The sequence below is a fragment of the Leucopleurus acutus genome, assembly GCF_964270905.1.
Source record: "Leucopleurus acutus genome assembly, chromosome: 13".
Taxonomy (NCBI): domain Eukaryota; kingdom Metazoa; phylum Chordata; class Mammalia; order Artiodactyla; family Delphinidae; genus Leucopleurus; species Leucopleurus acutus.
In genome coordinates, this window is record NC_139155.1 from 74,677,741 (window position 1) to 74,697,402 (window position 19,662).

General features: G+C 38.3%; 1 protein-coding gene across 2 annotated transcripts in view; it reads right to left on the reverse strand.

Annotated features, from left to right (window-relative positions):
* Positions 1-19,662, reverse strand: part of HECTD4 (HECT domain E3 ubiquitin protein ligase 4) — a 190,938-nt gene that overhangs the window by 90,980 nt on the left and 80,296 nt on the right. Inside the window, exons 10-22 of one of the 2 annotated variants that reach the window (XM_082853292.1) lie at positions 18,712-18,825; positions 17,833-17,973; positions 13,354-13,586; positions 12,803-12,948; positions 11,909-11,979; positions 10,899-11,004; positions 10,183-10,303; positions 9,374-9,496; positions 7,241-7,365; positions 5,524-5,677; positions 4,965-5,065; positions 3,186-3,384; positions 944-1,063 (exon numbers count right to left, since the gene is read on the reverse strand). In XM_082853292.1, coding sequence (XP_082709418.1) covers positions 944-1,063; positions 3,186-3,384; positions 4,965-5,065; positions 5,524-5,677; positions 7,241-7,365; positions 9,374-9,496; positions 10,183-10,303; positions 10,899-11,004; positions 11,909-11,979; positions 12,803-12,948; positions 13,354-13,586; positions 17,833-17,973; positions 18,712-18,825 — 1,754 coding nt within the window. Of the gene's footprint in view, positions 1-943; positions 1,064-3,185; positions 3,385-4,964; positions 5,066-5,523; positions 5,678-7,240; positions 7,366-9,367; positions 9,497-10,182; positions 10,304-10,898; positions 11,005-11,908; positions 11,980-12,802; positions 12,949-13,353; positions 13,587-17,832; positions 17,974-18,711; positions 18,826-19,662 lie in introns of both variants that reach the window. The other variant, XM_082853291.1, reaches the window with a different exon arrangement.

A 19,662-nucleotide genomic window follows, 5' to 3' on the forward strand; every position in this document is an offset into this window, starting at 1 on the left:
ACCAGGTAGCTTTGGGAATGAGGCATCTGTGAAATGGCCACGATTGCCCAATAGCAGGATCAGAGTAAAGATCAAATCTTGAACGTAATTTCAATAAATTCCTCAGATTTCTACACTTTCTGCCCTCCCCCTCCTCCATCTCACCACCTCACTTGTGCCAATAAGGTGGGCAAATAGCCATTAGCTTGAAGAACACAGAGTGATGAAAGACCTTGCTCTGTATTGCTGAATCAATACCATGAGTAAGAAACAAAATGCAGGAAATCAGAGAACAGTTAAAAGTATTGTGCTGATCCAGATTTGGACGCATCTGGACTATACCTCTGGAGGTAACTTGCTGCCTATGGCTGAATTAAAGAGGGTACATAATATATGTGAGATAAAGGCTCTGGGAGCAGACTCTGGCGAGGTTTTCAGGTTTTAGTGGGCATTTCAGTTCATATTCATATTCTAGGTAGATATGTTATAGTTCAAGGGCCCACATTACAAAGCATGGCTCCAATCTCATCAGTCTGAGAATGGATAGTTATTTTTGCTCCAAAGGCCCCAATTCATTTGAAAACACTGATTCCACATTTTAAAACGGCAATGGCCCTATGGTTCTAGGACACCCATCATAAGGGAGTCTAGAGAATAAGTGAGTGGGAAGAACTAGCAGTCCTTTCAATGGATAGGGAAAGAAATGCTGTGACAACCTCAGCCCATGGAGTAACCTATGGAACAGATAGATACAAGTTCTGGAGCGGATAGGGGTCTGATGCCTTACGAGTGAAAGGAGGGTCATTCTGAACAAAGTAGTGAGTTTACAGGCCTACTGAGGTAGCCCCACCTCAACAAAAGCCCCCGTGGCAAATGTCTTCTAGAAATAGAGTTAATACTTGGGCCCACGGGGAATGCAAGTTCATTTTCTTTTCTAGGAAGCAAATGTGCCTGGATACCATACCTTCACCAAGTCTTTCGGCCAACCAGTTCCTAAGACACTACGGCTGCCATATCCCAGTGTGTTGCCTCCATACTCAGCAACCTTCCTACTGTTTGTGTTAGGCCCCGCGTATATCACCAACTTCAAAACAGAAAATATACTGTTAGACTGTAAAAGAAAAACAAAAACAACATCTACAAATAAAAAGGCTGCAAAAAAATGTTTGTTTAAAAATACATTTATAACCAGGCACTGGTGTCAGGATAACTAATATTTCCCGATTTTTTTTTTTTTTTTTTTTTAAGTACAACTGATACTTGTTTAGATGCAACCAGCCATTGGTATTTACAGGGCAGCCACAGAGTAGTATCAAATATTACTGCAATTTAATTGGCTTGGGGACCTCACATTAAAATAGTTATACTCAGCTATTATATGTATTTTTAAAAGTAGCTATTTTAATCCTAAGTAATGACATATAGCCCATTAATAACAGGTATAGTTTGCCCCCTTAAATCCTCCCCAAAATTAATAAAGTGAACAAATACAGATGGCAAGATGGTTATATCTAACATAAAAAATGAAAGTAAAAAAAAAATTCAATGAATAAGGATTTTTAAAAATGCAACAAATTGAAAATAAGCCATATATTCTTAGAATGTTGCTTAATGGTATAAAAAGAAATGACACAAATTTGGGCCAGAAAGGGGGCTGCTTCTTCTTGGGTCAGTTTTCATGTATCAATATTTTTCTTCAATGAAAGCTATTCATTTATATACAATTAACCAACTTTCTAATATGGAGGAAAAAACATTTAGACATCATTTGGCACTCAAATACTTTCATAGGAAGAATAAGTCTCTGGCTTCTGTAAATACCTAATTCTGTCTTGTAATGCAAACTGTACCCACCTCTGAGCTCAGTTTGGATCTAAAAGCTGCACTTTTAGCCCTGGATGCTTAATCATTTTGTGATTTCTTACCCTTCTGCACCTTTGGGGGACACCAGCCAGGGACCACTGGAAAAATAAGAGTTACTTTTGTCCATGTAGTAAGTCTCCACATTTAACACTAATGTCTACAGCACGTGGAGGTTAGCTTACATCAGAAGATGCAAGTTACTGTTTTTTAAAGGAGAAACAAAATGACACCCTCTAAAATGGCAACCTCTTCCATTTCCATTTTAAACAGTCATATTATTTGAATGTAGGAAATGGGGGTAGCTACTGCCAGGAGCTGTGAAGTGGGAAAGACTGATGCCAGGAGATATATTTTTTGAAAGGCCCACTAAAGAATTTTCTAAATTCTCTTGCTTCCAGCTAAGGTGAGAGTTTGAGGGGCAAGTCTTAAACCCCTCCAGACATCTGGGAATCTTCACTACCCTAAAAGATAAGGGGAAAGAGGATTCTATAACTTGCCCAATAATGTGTTTCACCATCTCAGTATAAACAGTTAAGAAGTTCCCTATTTTTACCCTAAAACTCTCCCTTTATGGGATTTAAGACCATTTGCCCTTATAGTTCAGAGAAAAAGACAAGATAGCTAACAATCTACAAAAGAAAATCCCGTGTACATAAAACACTATCAGACAATCCTTCAGTTGTTCTTATACATTACACATCACAATTTCATTAGCCTTTCCTTGTAAGTTCAACATGATGGTTTACAATGCAACAATTAGAGACAGAAGAAAATACTTCAACCCCTAACATGCTTCCTTTTACTTATAATTGTTCAGCCACTAGGTTGGAAACTGTATTTCCTCAAAATCTATGTGGGCCCTGAGGTAATGGCAAAGAAGAACAAATAATTTAAATAAATATAAACCAGATCCTAGGCACATCTGAAACCCTTCTAAAAAGCCACCTTCTCCCAAAAGATACATGAGAAGCCCCAAGAATTGGGCAGTAAGACCTTTTTAGATGAGTGGACACCCACATCTACAGGAATTCCAAGCACCGAAGGAAGGCAAGAGTGAAACAGCATGGAAAAGAAAATTTCCTTTGACTTGGATCTACAACTTTGAAAGCTTACAAAAGTCCACTTTCAACACATCATTAAAACACTGTTCTCAGACTGCAGAGGTGCTGGCTCTGACTCCCCCAGTCACTACCCTTCAAGGCATTATCTTAAGAAGCTCTCCTAAGAGGTATCTGCAGACAGAAATAAGTCAAGAATGGTGACCAGCAGCAAAGAAAAATAAGAAGCATCTAAGAAATCAGCTTATTAGAGGTGATACCAATACTAAATCAGTTCTTGCTTACTTTGTCATAGTCATATTGTGAAGAGCATCTGCTATCAAATCTAAGGTATAGGCAGCGAGCTCCGGGGATATGGACAGTTTCTTTAAATTTATAGTTGTCTCTGACAGGATGGACTGTTTCCACAGTCTTCCCAGCAGCCCATGGAGCAGGAATCTTTAAACCAGTGAGAAACCCTGGCTCTTCCTTCTCTTCCAGCATTCTAAAACCAGACAAAGAGAAAGTGATTGAACTTAACAGCAAGGAAAGGAAAATGTATACACAATAAAATACAAAAGGTTAAGAAATTTTGCTCTAATTTTCCACAACATACAGTATGACAGCACTGTAACCAGAAACATTTTTAACATTCCTGTATCTAAGGTTCTTTTTTCTTTGTTAGACAATATATTTGCATTTTCCCCCCCTTTTTTCAAGGGGGAATCCCAATTCATATCCAGGAGAAGATCTTGCCAACTCTCATTTAAAATTCCTCGGGGGTGGGGGGGGAAGATACTCTAAAGGACCTTTAAGATTGGCCACTTTCCAAATCCCACAGGAAGTGTCCTGTAAAGTTTCCTTTGTTTATATCTAAATGTCAATTGTTGAAAAACCCATGAGACTGCATGACTACTTTTACTATAATTTTTACTAAAGTGCCTTCAAAGGTCCTCTTCTCTACTGTATTTGAACTCTCAAGGACTTCACAGCCCAAGACTGTGGAATACAAACTCCTGTATCCTAAACTTAGCTCTTGTGGATTTCTCTTACTCCCTTTCAGCTCTGCGCTATCCAATGTGGGGGCTACTTCGTCAAATGTGGCCATTTAAGTTGAATCTAAATGAAACACAGTGTAAAATTCAGTTTCTTGTTCACATTGGCCACACAGCAAGTGCTCAGTAACAGCACGTGGCCGTGGCCAACAGCATCGAACAACAAAGATACAAATTTTCATCACCGCACAAAGCTCAACTGGACAGCACGCTGCTCTAGAGAAACTCAAAGTCCTTCCTTTCTGATCAATGTTTTTAAAGACGGCTTTAGTGAGATGTAACTGACATATAATAAGTGGCATATATTTAAAGTGTACAATTTGGTAAGTTTGGCCATATGTTACACCTGTGAAGTTTCCTCCATCCTCTTGGTAATCCAGGTGATCACTTCTTTGCTTTATTTCACTAGAAATTACTTTGTATTTTCTAGAGCTTTATATAAATAGAATCATACAGTTTGTACTTCTTAGGTGGCTCTGGCTTCTTTCACTCAGCATAAGTATTCTAAGACTTATCTGTGTTGTTGAAAATATCAGTAGTTTATTCCTTTTTATTGCTGAGTAGGATTCCATTGTATGGCTATACCACAGTGTGTTACCCCTTTACTTGTTGATGGACATTTGAGTTGTTTCTTGTTTTGGCCTATTCTAACTAAAGCTGTTAATGAACCTTCACAAACAATCTGTGCTTTCTTTTCTTTTGTGCACATACCTAGAAGTGGAATAGCTGGGTCATATGGTAGGTGTAGGTTTACTTTTTAAAAAACTGTCAAACTGTTTGCCAAAGTCAAACATCTCCATTATTTGTATATGAGAACTTTTCAGTTTTGAACTAATCTCTTGATCTGTGGGGAAATTTGTTCTAACCTGTTCCTATAATCTCCAAAGCAATTCTCTAATTATCTGTAAAATTTTGCCCCTGAAGTCTCCTTCTTTTCCCAGTTAGAAAAATCATTGTTGTAAAAGGAGTACTAGGCTTTCGCCAGAAGAAAACGTGGCAGAGGTTCCTGCAAGGAAGCAGCATCCCTTACCTCTCATCAGGGAACAGCCTGCCCTTCTGGTCTGATGCACCACATGGGGAACAGCCCACCTCAGCAAAAACCGGACACTGGGTTTTGAGCAGCAAAGCCGTCTGAAACACAAAATCATCATGTCCTAAAGTGCTTACTTGTCAGTTGTTGGGATGGTACTACAGCCAAACTCAGAATTCTCACTTAAATCATCTTTTTACAATCCTAGCCTGCTCTCTTTCACTAAGAAATGCTTTGCTACTTAGACCACTTAATATTGTTTTATTTAACACTGGAATGGAATATATCATTTATATTAGTTACCAATATCCAGCAAGGGCTCAGGAGACTAAATATAATGAAAGGATCTCAGCTGCATCGTAGACAGCATTTTTACAGCTGACCGGCAATTAGTATTTGTTAAAAGATTGCAGTAAGTAATTCAGTCAAACAAATTAAATGTTTTCCTTTAATATTTCAGCTTATTTTTATGACACAGTGTTTTTCTTCATTCCACCTTTATTTCGCTTTATTTCCTGCTCCTGAAGAGCAGTTCACTTTGGCACGCCTAGGATCATACCTGACTGGTATAAAGTACCAGCTGCACTAGCTGAGGCATCAGGGCATCGGCCATGGTCAGAGTCTGTAAATTTGGATGCATCAGGGAGGTCAGTAACACAGGAAGAAGGTGACCGAGCATAGTAGCCTTAGTAACTTGTTCCAAGCCTTTTAACCTACGAAAGTTCAAGAAAACACACAGCTTAAGCAGTTCCCAAGCATGTAAAGAAGCTATTATCATTCTTATCTGACAAATTCTCTTAAACTGCACCTCCTTAAACTAGCTAAGCACTTACCTTTACAGCAATTCAGTCTACAAATTTCCCACCTACCATGAAGGAGAGGGAGAGAACAGAAATCTAGTAATAGATTTCACCTCCAACCTGTGATTTTGCCCCCCAAAAAGTTTACATGGTGCATTTCACAGCACCTTCGAAGCACTTTATAAATGGGTTCTAAAATGCAAACAGCTACTCTAGTTACCACCTGCCAAGTCTCCTTGCCTCTGGGGCTGCAGGTCACAGTGCTGCACTGAGTCTCTGATAAGGAGCCAGTGAATGGCTACAACACTGACTCAGCTGCCCAGAGCAGCGATACCCACTTCTGACCTAGAGAAACTGGTTCATGTCGGGGACAGAGGCAGGCAGATTTTTAATCTGCCTTTAAAATCACGTTCTTTCCCCCACCCCCGGTTTTATTGATATATAACTGACATCACTGTATAAATTTAAGGTGTACAATTAATGATTTGATATATGTGTATATTATGAAATGATCACCTAAAATCACACTCTTAATATCCCAATCCTCTGCTAGAAGAATTAAGGTATATGACTCACCCGAAGAAACATGTGTGTTATGTAAATTCTCTAAAACTGCTTAGGGTACTGGGGCTGGAACCGGAAACAACCCCCACGTCTCCCCAGCTCTCAGACTGTACTTCCTCCCCAGGGCAGATCTGCACCACGTGCCAGCAGTGAACCTTACATGTCCTAACAAGCCCCAGTGCAACACCTTTCTGGATTATATTGTTCTCAGTTCCAACCTGCCCACCTACTCTCTGGGAGTAGGCGAGAAACAGGGACATGGGACAGACAGGGTTACTGGAGGAAAAACACACTGCGTGATTGTTTCAGATCAGTATCTCAACACTGAAATCATCAATGAACACAGGATGTAACTCATCTTTGACAACAAACCACAGCAGAAATTTTAATGGAGAGTATGGAGAAAGAGCTTTAATACTAGGAAAGAGAAGTTTACCCTATACATAGATTACTCCTGTATTTGGAGAAATAAAATTACAGTAAAATCTTGAGATATCATGTCAGTGTCGTCTTTTGCATAGCAGTTAATTATCTGTATCACTAAGTCACTTCTACCTCCCTAAAGTACTTACCATAAGGGAACTAAGTGCACATAGTGCTGAGTTAGATAATTAAAGGAAAGGCCAATTTGGGAGTGTTGATGGTAGAAGACCCAAGTGACAGAGACGATGGTGTCCACCACACCTTGCTACCCTTAGATCGTGGTTGTCAGCCCAGTCCCACCTAAAAGCACCATTAATTGAAAGTTCAACTGTGTTTGGCTTTGAAACACTTGCCATTTCAATCTATTCTCACAAAGATCCCTCTATATTAAATGAACATTTGATGTTCTCTTCTAAAAGATTTCCCTTTCATAAGCAAATTCTTCTTCCTGAATGGCAGCAGGTCACAGTTCACAACCCATTTCCTCACCTCTGCTCCCGGTCAGCTATGTCACTATTTATGAGGGCAGTTGTGACCTGCTGTAGCATTTCCAACACTTCATCACATCCAGTCAGGATTTGGGTGGCAAGAGCCAAAATACTGACCTTTAGCTCCTAGGTAGAAAATATCATAAAATTATTTTTAAGCTTTGTGATGAATATACACTTACAATGACAACATGAAATGATGTATTTAATGATGCATTTCCAAATTAAATAATGAGGTGGCCAGAATAAGCCCAAAGCAGTAAGTTCCGCTAGGATGGCAAGTAACAATTTGAGTTGGGAGGCTAAGGTCTGGAGTGCTGACAGAAATACGCAGTATTTCACGGGGAGCACACCGAGTCCCCAGGAGAAAAGGCATTTCTCCCATCCCCTCCAGCACAAGAGAGCTCCCGGTGGCCAGCCCAGAAAATGTCCAGGTGGAAGATTGCCTTGGGTGGTATGAGGATAGCTAAAGAGAAAAACAGAACAGTAAAAGGCGCATGTATAGGCGGTGAATAAAATGAGACAAAAACGAAACATTCTGAAACAGTACAAGTGACCTTTTTACTTAATGATTTAAACCATTACACTTGAAAAGAGGCAAGTTAAAAAATTCAACTAAAGTAGCAGGCAGTTACAGGCTATTAAACATTAAAAATAACTATTGGAGAGTTCACGGGAGTACAAATACTAAATAATGTGTTAAGAAACACTAGTTAAGATCATAGAAATGTTTAGTTTATAGTTATTTTCTATTAGGGAAAAAAAAATACAACCAAACTAACCCTTTAGGTGAAATCTATATCTTTTATTTTTCCCAGAATTCCTAGATAAGCCAGCCTACTCTGCCTTTACCAAGAATATTTCCTTCCATGGGTTAATTAAGAACTTATAACATTTAACCTTTCAAATAAAAAACATTGGTTTTCATTGTTGGAATTTTCTGGAGTCTTTTTGGGGTATTATTTAGATATTTTTATCATTAAGAGAAAAGGAATTCTGAACTGACTAGACGAGAAAAATCATGGCTTAAGTCATACTAATCAATCCTATCGTCCTTCACCTACTGATACATGCTGGCAGCAGCACATCCAGCTACTGCACAGGCCTCAGCTCTAATCCTCACTGCAGCCTCACAAGGGAGATGTTATGGCCCCTTTTTACTGATTAGGAAACTAAGGCAAGATAAGTTAATAAATAGTGTCAGCAATTTAAATGATTAATTCAGGTATTTCTGCCTGTTTAAAAATTGATTACATAATGAGATAAACCCATAAATATGAACTAGCAGGTATGTAAAATCTCTTATTTATATAGTATATATGCATAAAAGGGGTAAGAAAAGGGCAAACTATAGTGGCTTTTATCTTTAACTATGGCTTCCTTAATTTTTCAGTGTGTTTTAGTCAACATTTTAAGGAAGAATCAAGTTATTGATTTCTCTAATTCTCCCACAAAGATAAAATTCTGAAGAACAATGCAAACAACAGCCTCAAGCATCTGTCAAAATTATAACAACCACGGCTATAAAAAAGAAAAAATCTGTGGATTGCTATAAATTGCCATGTGGGAACAAATTATTGGGTTTACACAGACGCTAACTTAAAAATAATTATAGAAAATGGAATGAACTATAGGTTCAGAAATTATTCAACATAAGGATTGTGAGAAAATTATCACCTTTTAAAATTATTTGAATCAAGAGAACATAATAAACCAGCCAAAATGTCAAAACTGTTTAAAATGTTATGCTCCCTGATTTATCTATATCTATATACATATATACATATACATACAGATATATATATATATTTATATATAAAACTTTCAGGTGCGTATGAGATCACTTGTAAGTGCCATATTTTATAGTTCTTAAAAAGAGATGAAAATAAACAAAGGCACAAAAAGACTGACAGGAGCACGTGGATAACACATTATGAGAGTGTCACAAATATGGTAACCACTGTGCAATGACATAAAAATCTATGAAATGAGCGACCTAATATTACCTCGCACAAAAATATAAGCCACATGGTGAAATCTGACGTCATAATACACAGAAATTTAGCCATTTAAGCTGTGCTTTACACACTGGGTAGAAAGCATCGTTAGAATAAAGCTTGGTGTTTACCTGTACCTTCAATGTCTCTCCCTGCAAGGAGTTGTCACTGTCATCATTCTCATCAGGTTTAATCAAAACAGTGTTACTGAGAAGGTGGTTCTGAACTGCCATCAGATAGCGCAGGCAGGAGGATGCAGCCTTTAATACAAATAAGGGCGTTTAAATGACCTAAACCCTACTGAAAGAAGGGCTCATGTAATCCTCATGTTTTTTAAAGATTTCGACAAGGGAAGCAAAAGAGAAAGTACAGAAAACAGACCAAGTTAGTTTCTCAGGTGACTTATTTCCACATGGCTTTTGATACATAATTTGACACATTTACCATAACTTTCTGCCTTCTGCTACATATTTCTCACTAATCACTCCAATACTTGAATTTTTGCCTCTTAATAATTAATTCTTCCTACCCACTCTTCCCCTCACATGCATCTCCATGAGAGAAGACTCTACCCAAACCCTTAAAAGAATCTTTTATTTCTTATCAGTCTCTGTAAAACACTGATGGTTTAGAAAACAATGTTAAATTAAAAATTAATAGAAGGGAAATCCCCACCCAGTATTTTAAACACAATGAAAACATCCAAATTCAGTCTAACAATTTATCGCACCAAGACATTTAAGCAGGAGGAATAAAGTCTTTGGAGAAAGTACTTGAAGTGGATTTGTCTTTTCTACATTTCTAAGACAAGCACAGTCATTCATTGACTTTCATCAATTAAGTCTGTCCTTGCAAAGTATGTGTGTACACACACACTTCAACACAGTAAAATGAAAACAGGGAAACTTGATATAATTTTGCTTTCATTAAACACATTTTTACTTACAGGCACAGTTGAAAGGAGTTTTTGAAAATCATCTTTAGAGACAGTTTGGCACTTGGTGATTAAGATACAGGATTCTCGTACAACAATCTTCAGAATGTAGTGTAAAAGTTCGTCATTTAGTCTTTAAAATGCAGGAAAAATGTAACAATAAGATACTAATGGTTTAATAATAAAAGGATAAAATTTATACAATGGGTACAAGATGACAAATAGAAGATACAAAATTCACTGGTTCTCTAAGTAAACCATCTTACTCAGTGATGATTCTAACAACTAGGTATATTATCTAAATCTAATTTATGGAAACACAATGGTACTTAAGCACCTAGTTCAAGTATTTTATAAATAGCTTGAGAGACACACCTTCTTCCCCTCACCAGCTCGAACCACACCTTCACCCTCTCTCACAGACCAGCAATTTGATGACACCCTCCACCAAGATTTCTTAAATAAGCTCCACCTGTTATTTCTACTAAGTACCCTTCTTCCAGGCTCAAGTTATTTTACTCATTAAACTGAAATGTGCTATTATCATTTCTTAGGGCAACTGTGGGATTTATTATCTTTCAACTGATCCACAGTTTAGACTTAACACGCCAATTATCATATAGGATATTATAGGAGACTAAAGTTGATCAAACACATTTAACTGTAAATTAATTACTGAGAAAAACACATAGAAAAGGCTAGCAGTGAATAACATAACATCACATCACCTGTAATGATCATCCTCCTCACTGCCAAATCGGTTGTTTTGAAGCTGTTCAGCTAAATTGGTTAGGATCACATCCCGCAGCTGGGAGAGGCCGCTATTTCTCTCTCCTAACACAGAACAAAGCTCCATAAACTACCTTGATAATTACACTTAGAAAACTGACGTTATTTAAAAAAAGTTTTTAAATGAGCAGACTGTCGACAACCTAGGGGCACCAGGCATATGTACTTACACAAACAACAGCAGCAAAAACTATATCACAATCAGTCAGACTTTCTTTAACCAGTACATCCTGATTTAAGTGTAGTTACTGTCTTGACATTTCAGGAAGTGTGATTTCTAATTCCTCAAACTAATATTGCTTATAAATGCAGGGTGTCTTTAACATGGTGAATTTTGTCATTGTCATTGAGTCTAACTTTAAAAGTTGGATTTTAATGTGTGGGGAAAAAACTGGCTTAGAAATCCCAAGAAATCATTATCTTTAATGTTCATTAAACATCTACAGTGAGGTACATTATGCTACACAGTAGGGATAGAAAGAGGTTTATAAAACTTGACAATGCATAGAACATGGTTTCTGCTTTCCATCTAGTTTAAGTGTTGGCATATGTGCATTTTAAAAATAACACTGAGATCAAGCCTCGGTAAATTTAAGAACACTGAAATCATATCAAGCATTTTTTCCAGCCACAACACTATGAGATTAGAAATCAATTACAGGAAAAAAAACTGTAGAAAACACAAACACACGAGGCTAAACAATCTGCTACTAAATAACCAAGAGATCACTGAAGAAATCAAGGAGGAAATCAAAAAATACATAGAAACAAATGACAACAAAAACATGACGACCCAAAACTTATGCGATGCAGCAAAAGCAGTCCTAAGAGGGAAGTTTATAAAATAACGTTGACCAACAGATATGAAGAAAAATAAAATAAAATTCAGTCATTTCCTTAGGGACAAAAAAGGTTGTTTATTCAAGGGTAATTAAAGGATAATTCTCACCTTCTGTTAAGACCAGCTTAAGTAAGTTATTGATTTCAGTTTCACCTGGGTACAAGATATTTAAACCAGAGCTGAAATGACAGAAAAGTCGAAAAGCTTTTAAACACGTTCTAGAAAATCCAAATTCTAAATATTTAAATTTTTATTAAAAGATGCCAGTTTGAGTACAGTTTCACCACTAAGAAAGCAACTGAAACTAAAGTCACTGTTGTGATGTAGTCCAATGACCTCCCTGATAAACAGTATCCCTCTCCTTCTCATATTTGTGAATTACCAAAATGATAACTTATCTGAGGCTAGATGCAGAACTGGTTAAAGAGAATTGAGCTATAAAAAGTCAATGTATGGAAATCCAAAAAAGAGGGGAGATATGTATACGTATAGCTGATTCACTTTGCTGTACAGCAGAAACTAACACAACACTGTAAAGCAACTATACCCCAATAAAAATTAATTAAAAAAAAAAGTCGATGTAGTCAAACCAGCTATATGCAGAATGTGCCAAAAAATCATTTGGGAAGTCAGTGGCAGAGCAAAGACTAGAATCCAGGTCGATCTGCTGCCAAAGCCTGCTTCTTAACCACCTTGCCACACTTTGACCCATATGAGAAGAACATCCAGTTGCAAACCACCAAAATATCTATTTAAAGGGATTTTTTTCTGGTCTTGTTTTAAGATCCGAAAGTGAGATGAGGAGTGTATGTACATGGACAGCCTGAGTCCTCTGGGAGTGGGGCCACAAACTTCTCTCCAGTTAAATTATCCTCTACACATGAGGTCCTGACTGTGGGATGGGGTAAGAGACATCCAGGCAACCAGTCTGAAGGGAAAGTTACAATGCAGTGCAGGAGAAGCCCTCTGCAGAGAGCACTGAGAAAATCAGGTGCTGATTACCTGATGGCAAGGCAGACTTCCTTCTGAATTTCAGGGCAAATTTTATCTTTTGGTGCCATCAACAACTGCCAAAGAAGCAACCCCGACCGTCGAATGATGTCTCGATTCCTTTCAGTTTGTGGGCTGAAGAAAAATTTAAACACCACCTACAGAAACATAAGGGGTATATCTGAAAATGCTAATTCTACTGGGGATAAAATTATCCCTATGAAGAAAGAACACGCTAGTTATCCTTTTTTTTTTCACGCTAGTTATTCTTATGAATAAATACCCAGGTGGATTTTTAACGACAATCGCTTCTACTGTGTAATGGTATAATTATAGTAAATATTTTACATATATTAATTGCAATGAGCTATCAGTACATATAGCAATACTCCATTAACTGCAGTGCTATGAATATAATGATAATTCTAATTACAGGATTAGAATGTGGTAAGATGCAAAACAGGAATGTTATTACATTTTTCTTCTGGTAGAAATTAGCTGACTGAAGCCAAGGTTTGTGTTTCTTTTTCTCTATTTTATTTATCTCAAAACAGTGTATTTACCTGAAAGACAACGAGAATGCAGCGTATGATACAGGTGTCTCCATTAACCATGGCCTTCTCCATAATGTCACAAATACTGCTAAGATGGTGTGCTTCAATTGGATGCTGCTTGCCCAAGACACTTGTGATTGGAAGATTGGGGTTGGTAGCAAGAAGATTGAGTTGGTGTATGCACATCGCACCAACATGGTGCAATAATTGGTTTATAACCTCATTCGTGGTTATAGCCTCTTCTAGAAGATGAAAAGGAAAGTCAGTGAGGAAAGACATCTCTGGGTGGCCACCAAGGAACATACCTCTGACTTGCAAAAGGTGCACGCACACCAGAAGAGACTATCTTGCCTCCAATCTCTCCCACTACTGCTGGAGAACCCTTTTCCCTGCCACAGAATGCTGGGGTGAAAACACCTGGGAATTTCCATTTTTTTAAAGAGCATAAGTAGCTACCACTCCTTGAGTCCTTTCTATATGCTAGACAATGGGCTGAATGCTTTACATGCTTTACCTTACAATATCATTATCAACTTAGACTATTTTAGCCCTGTTTTGTAGAGGAGTGACTCAAGAATTAGAGAGGTTCAGTAACTCGCCCTAGGTCACACAGCTACTAAGTGGTAGAGCTGGGATTTGAATTCAAGCCATCTCAGCTCAGATCCCATGGTGGTAACTATTCTAGAAAAATCTCTTCATCTTCTATGCCTCCTCTCTGGTAACACCCACCACCCTCTCCAGCCGAGAGATATCTCCTCCCATGGTACCTCAAATATTTTACACATTTTGATCTCATTTAGTTACCACAGCCTAGACAGACATCAGTTCAACCTTGGTTAAAGAGAATTGACAAGCATCCTCTTATATAACAATAAATGCCTCATGATAGTTATAGACATTCAGGGAATGGAGGTGAAAATAATCTAAACAGGCAAAGTACAGGAAAAAAAGATTGTTTTTTCCCTTAAACCAGCTGAAATGAACTGCATAAAAGAAACAAGAAAGTAGGTAACCTTGGAGAGTCAGGCTTGGGTGGGGTGACCTTAGAGCTGCAAAAGGATTGTGGGCACCGTGAGCTATGAGGAAAGGACTCAAGGAAAACCTATCAGAAGGTAAACCCTGCCAAAACTAAACTTTTCAATTGCATATTAACCCTAAGGCCTGGCTGGGTCCCCCTCTCTTCTGTGCCTTTATGAGTCCTTGATCTCACAACAACAGAATTCAGGTTAGTATTGTTTGTCTTCACCGAACACTTTTTGAAAGGTAGCTTTGGGATCTACCCAAATAACTGAGGTCTTTAAATTTCATTCTGAGTTAGATGGGAAGCCAGTGGAGGTGTCTGAGCAGAAGAGTGACAGATCTGACTATGTACATTGTAAAAGACTCTGGCTGCTGTGTGGAGGTAAGCCTAAGCAGGGTGGAGGAGGGCGACTGCAGGGGAAATAGGAAGACCAGTGAGGGGGCTACTGTGATAATCTGGGTGAAGATGATGGCCTAGACTAGAGTTGTAGCAGCAGAGATAGAGGGAAATGGTTAGACTTGGAATACATCTTGAAGATGGGAGCTGACAGGATTTGCTGATGTCCATTTGGATGTGGGGTATTAGAGAAAGAAAGTCAAAGATAACTGTAATTTTTTGGTCTGAGCATATGAAAGAATAGTGATCCATACACTGGAATATGGAGGACTCGGTAGGTGTAGATTTGTAGGGGGGAGATACAGGGAGTTTGTTTTTGACATGTTAAGTTGAAGATGTTAGATATCCAAGTAGAGACAAATACATAGACTGGAGTTGAAGCAAGAGGCTTGGAGATAATAATTAGGGAGTCACAATATATAAATTTCTTCTTTTTTTGCTGTTTTACAAGATACAATTTACACATACCATGAAGTTCACCCATTCTAAGTGCACAAAACAATGTTTTTTAGTAAATTTATACAAATACCAAAATCAAGAGTGACAGCAGAGAAATTATTACTGATCCTATAAAAATTAAACTAATTATAATACTAGGAGCAACTTTATGCCAACAAATAAGAAAACTCAGGGCTTCCCTGGTGGTGCAGTGGTTGAGAGTCCGCCTGCCGATGCAGGGGACACAGGTTCGTGCCCCAGTCCGGGAAGATCCCACATGCCGCGGAGCGGCTGGGCCCGTGAGCCATGGCCACTGAGCCTGCCCGTCTGGAGCCTGTGCTCGGCAACGGGAGAGGCTGCGGCAGTGAGAGGCCCGCGTACCGCAAAATAAAAAAGAAAAAAAAAAAGAAAAAAAAGAAAACTTAGATAAAATGCACAAATTTCTAGAAAGACACAACTACCAAGACAAACACAAGAAGAAACAGAAAATCTAATAGATAATTCCAAAGTCTCAAAGTATCACCTCCTCCAAAATATTAATTACTGTGGTAATTAACATGTCTCTGATGTTTTTCCTTCCAGGAGGTGGAGCTTAATTCCCCTTCCCATGAGTGTGGGCTTAATGTCTTGCTTCTAACAAATTGAATATGGAAGGGGAAGAAGCTTTCTTCACTCTGCAGTGAAGAAAGCTGGCATTTAAACCAAGTGATCAATTTTAATATCACTAGTAATAAGTCATGTTGCTATCATGTACCCTGTGATATGATGTAATGAGAAAAGCACTTCACCTCTGTGGTATTCTTCCCCCAAATCTATAACCTCAGTTTTAAAGGAGGAAACAACAGATGACCGCAAACTGAGGGAAATTCTACAAAATATCTGACTGGTATTCCTTAACAGTGTCTTCTTCTATTCTTCAGATAGGATAACTCTATCCATCTATATCCAAGTTTGCTGATTATTTCTCCCACCATCTCAAATCTGCTATAGAGCTACTCCCGTGATTTTTTTCTCTTCAGTCATTGAACTTTTCAAATCCAGAATTTCCAACTGGTTCTTTTGTCTTTTTTTTGTTTTTTAAATAAATTCTGTGTTGAAATTCTCTGTTTAATCATGGTCATCATACTTTTCTTTAATCTTTTAAACATGGTTTCCTTTAGTTCTTTGAATTTACTTCTAAAGGCTGCTTTGGAGTCTTCATCTGCTAAGTCTAATATCTGAGTTTTGTCTGCAGTGTTTAGCTACTGATTTCTCCTCCGCTCACTTTGTTTTCTTAAATTCTTATTTCTATTTTCGTTTTTACTTTCTTTCATTTGTTTATTTTTATTATTGTCATTTTTATTTTTAAGCCTGCCTTCCTAGTGGTTACCTCGTCTGAGTCAGAGGTTGTGCTCAAACACCCTGAGCCAGTAATACTTCCACCCTGGATGGAGCCACGTTTTCTGGGAGAAGCACATCAAAGTTTAGGCAGTTTTAAACTATTCTGTGCTTTTCACCTTCTGTGGGCCCTCTCAAATCTCTGCATGTGTATGCAGGCTCATTTTCAGCCAGGCTTGTGTGAACAGCTTGGGCCTTCTCTGGCTTCTTCTCTGCAGATGTTTGGGGAGCTTACGAAGGCCCTTTGTAGCTTTCTCACTACCCACATCTCACTAGTAAATTTCTGGCTAGTTTGCTGGTTCGATGCTTGCCCTAACCAGGACCACAACCTCAGGCTAGCTAAGCCACTGGTTGTTGCTGTTTGTCTGCCACCAAGACCACTACTGTTACAGACATTGCTGCTGTGTGTGAGTTTTTTTCCATGCTCTGCTCCAAATCAGTCAGCCCCTTCTGGCAGCCAAGCTGCTGGCTTCCATGATCTGCCCCACCCTGATGGAATTACTGCACTGACCGAGTAATTAAGGTAGGGGACAGGAGTGTCTGCAGCTAAGAACATCACAGACTTCTACTGTTCTTAGCCAAAGTTCAGTGGGGGTTTTTTTTATGAATACCACATCTCAATTTGGTATATGCCTTTGGTCAACTTCCAGAGCCTAGAAATAGTTAATTTTTTTTTAGTTGGCATTTTAATTTTATAGAAATAGTTATTTTTGGTAATTCAGTCCATTTTATCAACGCTTTATCAGGAGAGGATTTGCTGAGCTACTCACTACACCATATATACCACTATAGTTGACTTTGAAGTCAAAAGATTTTACGTTAATATTAACTTATATTAAGAATCTTAATATTAACAAATATAAAGGTCCTTTACCAGATAGTCTACCAAAATTGTAAGTCTGTGTATAAGTAAGTTGTTATTAATGCAAAACATTATAACAGCATATATAATCCCACACCAAGTACAAATAAAGAACGAACTTCTGTCCCAAAGTTCTGACAATTTCAGAAGGGACATAACAATTTTCCTTTAAAAAAGTCTGTGGACCACCTCAAAAGCTCTATTTATTTACACACTTATTTACTTAATCATAAACCCATCAGATAATAAGAATTCTAGGTTTCTAAATTCAAAGAGGGAAGGCTGTTGACACATTTTGCTGCTTGGGCTATGTTGCCACTTACTAATGCTGCTGTACTCTCTCCTATTTCATGGGGGAAAAATCTCTTCCTGTAGGACTATGAGTGCACCTTACCTTTGGGCTCAGTGATGATATGGCTGACTCCAAGTCTCTGACAGACGTAATGGAAGGCCTGATTCCCAGGATTACACCATTGATCGATATAGTCATTCGAGCACGTCCATAGCATGTTGTTCACTGTATCGTAACAGGCACCTGCAAAAAGAACATCCTTTATTCAACTATCATACCACTGACTGCTTGATACATACTTCTCATAAGCAGTGCTAAAGAATGAAAGGGCAAGGATTCTCCCCAGTGCTGGCAAGCCACATCCCACATCCCCCCAATGCTGGCAAAGCATTAGATTGGGGCTCAGTAGGAAGGCAGGATTCAATGTCTACTCGGCTTAACTCATATGTGAGAATGGAATAAGCCTCATGGAATAGAAAGTTTTTAGTAACTGACTTACATGTGACCTTTTTAATTCCAAAAAGGATTTAAGTGGCTTACAGTAAAACCCAGGTACAACAGGACTAATTAACATTAACACACAGTAAAAGCCTTAGTAACTGAGCCCAAAACTTAGATATGAGCTCCCTAGGTGCCAAGGCAAAGAGAAAATCCAATGCGCTAACATAATGCTCATTTTCTAACAATAAGAAGTATACTAATCCCTCAAGGGAAATAAACCTCTTTAATGGCATAAACTTTAAGAAGAATTTGTTATAGACAACATTACACAACCTAATGGACAGTATCTTCAATAGTAATTTATGCAGAGGAATTTCACATATGACAATTTCTTATACTAATCCTCACAATTAAAGAGTAGCATAAAAAAATTCTTTCAAGGAAACTAGAATACCATAGAGAATTAGCAAGAGTTTTTAAGAGAAATTGCTTAAATTTTGAATTTTCCAAGGAAAATAAATGTGGGCATTTATTTCTTACCCAATCCTGGTACAAGAGCACCACGCCCCAATGAGCTTCCAGCAGCATCTATGAGATCGGCACGACTTGTGAATTGACCATCCGAAATATTATACACCAAGCTAGAAGCTAGGACTTCAGAAACAAATATTAAGCTGTTTAATAAGCCTTAAGATGATGGTTAGCTTAAACTTTAGCCTCTTAACAAGACTTTATAAAAATCACATCTTGGGCTTCCCTGGTGGTGCAGTGGTTGGGAGTCCGCCTGCAGATGCAGGGGACGCGGGTTCGTGCCCCGGTCCGGGAGGATCCCACGTGCCGCGGAGCGGCTGCGCCCGTGGGCCATGGCTGCTGGGCCTGCGCGTCCGGAGCCTGCTGTTCCACAACGGGAGAGGCCACAGCGGTGAGAGGCCCGCCAAAAAAAAAAAAAAAATTCACATCTTTTTTGGTTGTCTATCAGTGGTAACAATGAGGAGACAAAAGACACACATTAAGACCACAAAAAGAAAACTGTCATAAAGCCTTTTCCAATACGGTGAACCATATTTTTGAAAGTGTTTTTAAGATGGCAACTTTTACATACAGGTTTTTTTCAAGATAGATTGTCAAAAGGGTAATTGCAAACGGGCTTATGATTATTAACATCACAAGGTAACAATATTTACAAGAAATATTTACAATATTTACATATATTTGGTGCTTAAAACAGGTTAGTGGATGTTTAGTTGCTATCCTTCCAAGCCCTGGCTCTAAAACTTGGAAACACTTCAGCCTTTTCCCTTAACACAGGGAAGTGTAGTGATGACAAGCATGAGCTTTAGGATTCTGAATTTGAATTCCAGCTCTACCACTTCTGTGTGACCCTGGGAAATTTACCGAACCTCTCAGTTTCCCCATGTGTAAAGTGGAGATAATAAAAGTTACCTACTTTATACAGTTATTGTGAAGATTAAATGAGTTTAAATATATCAA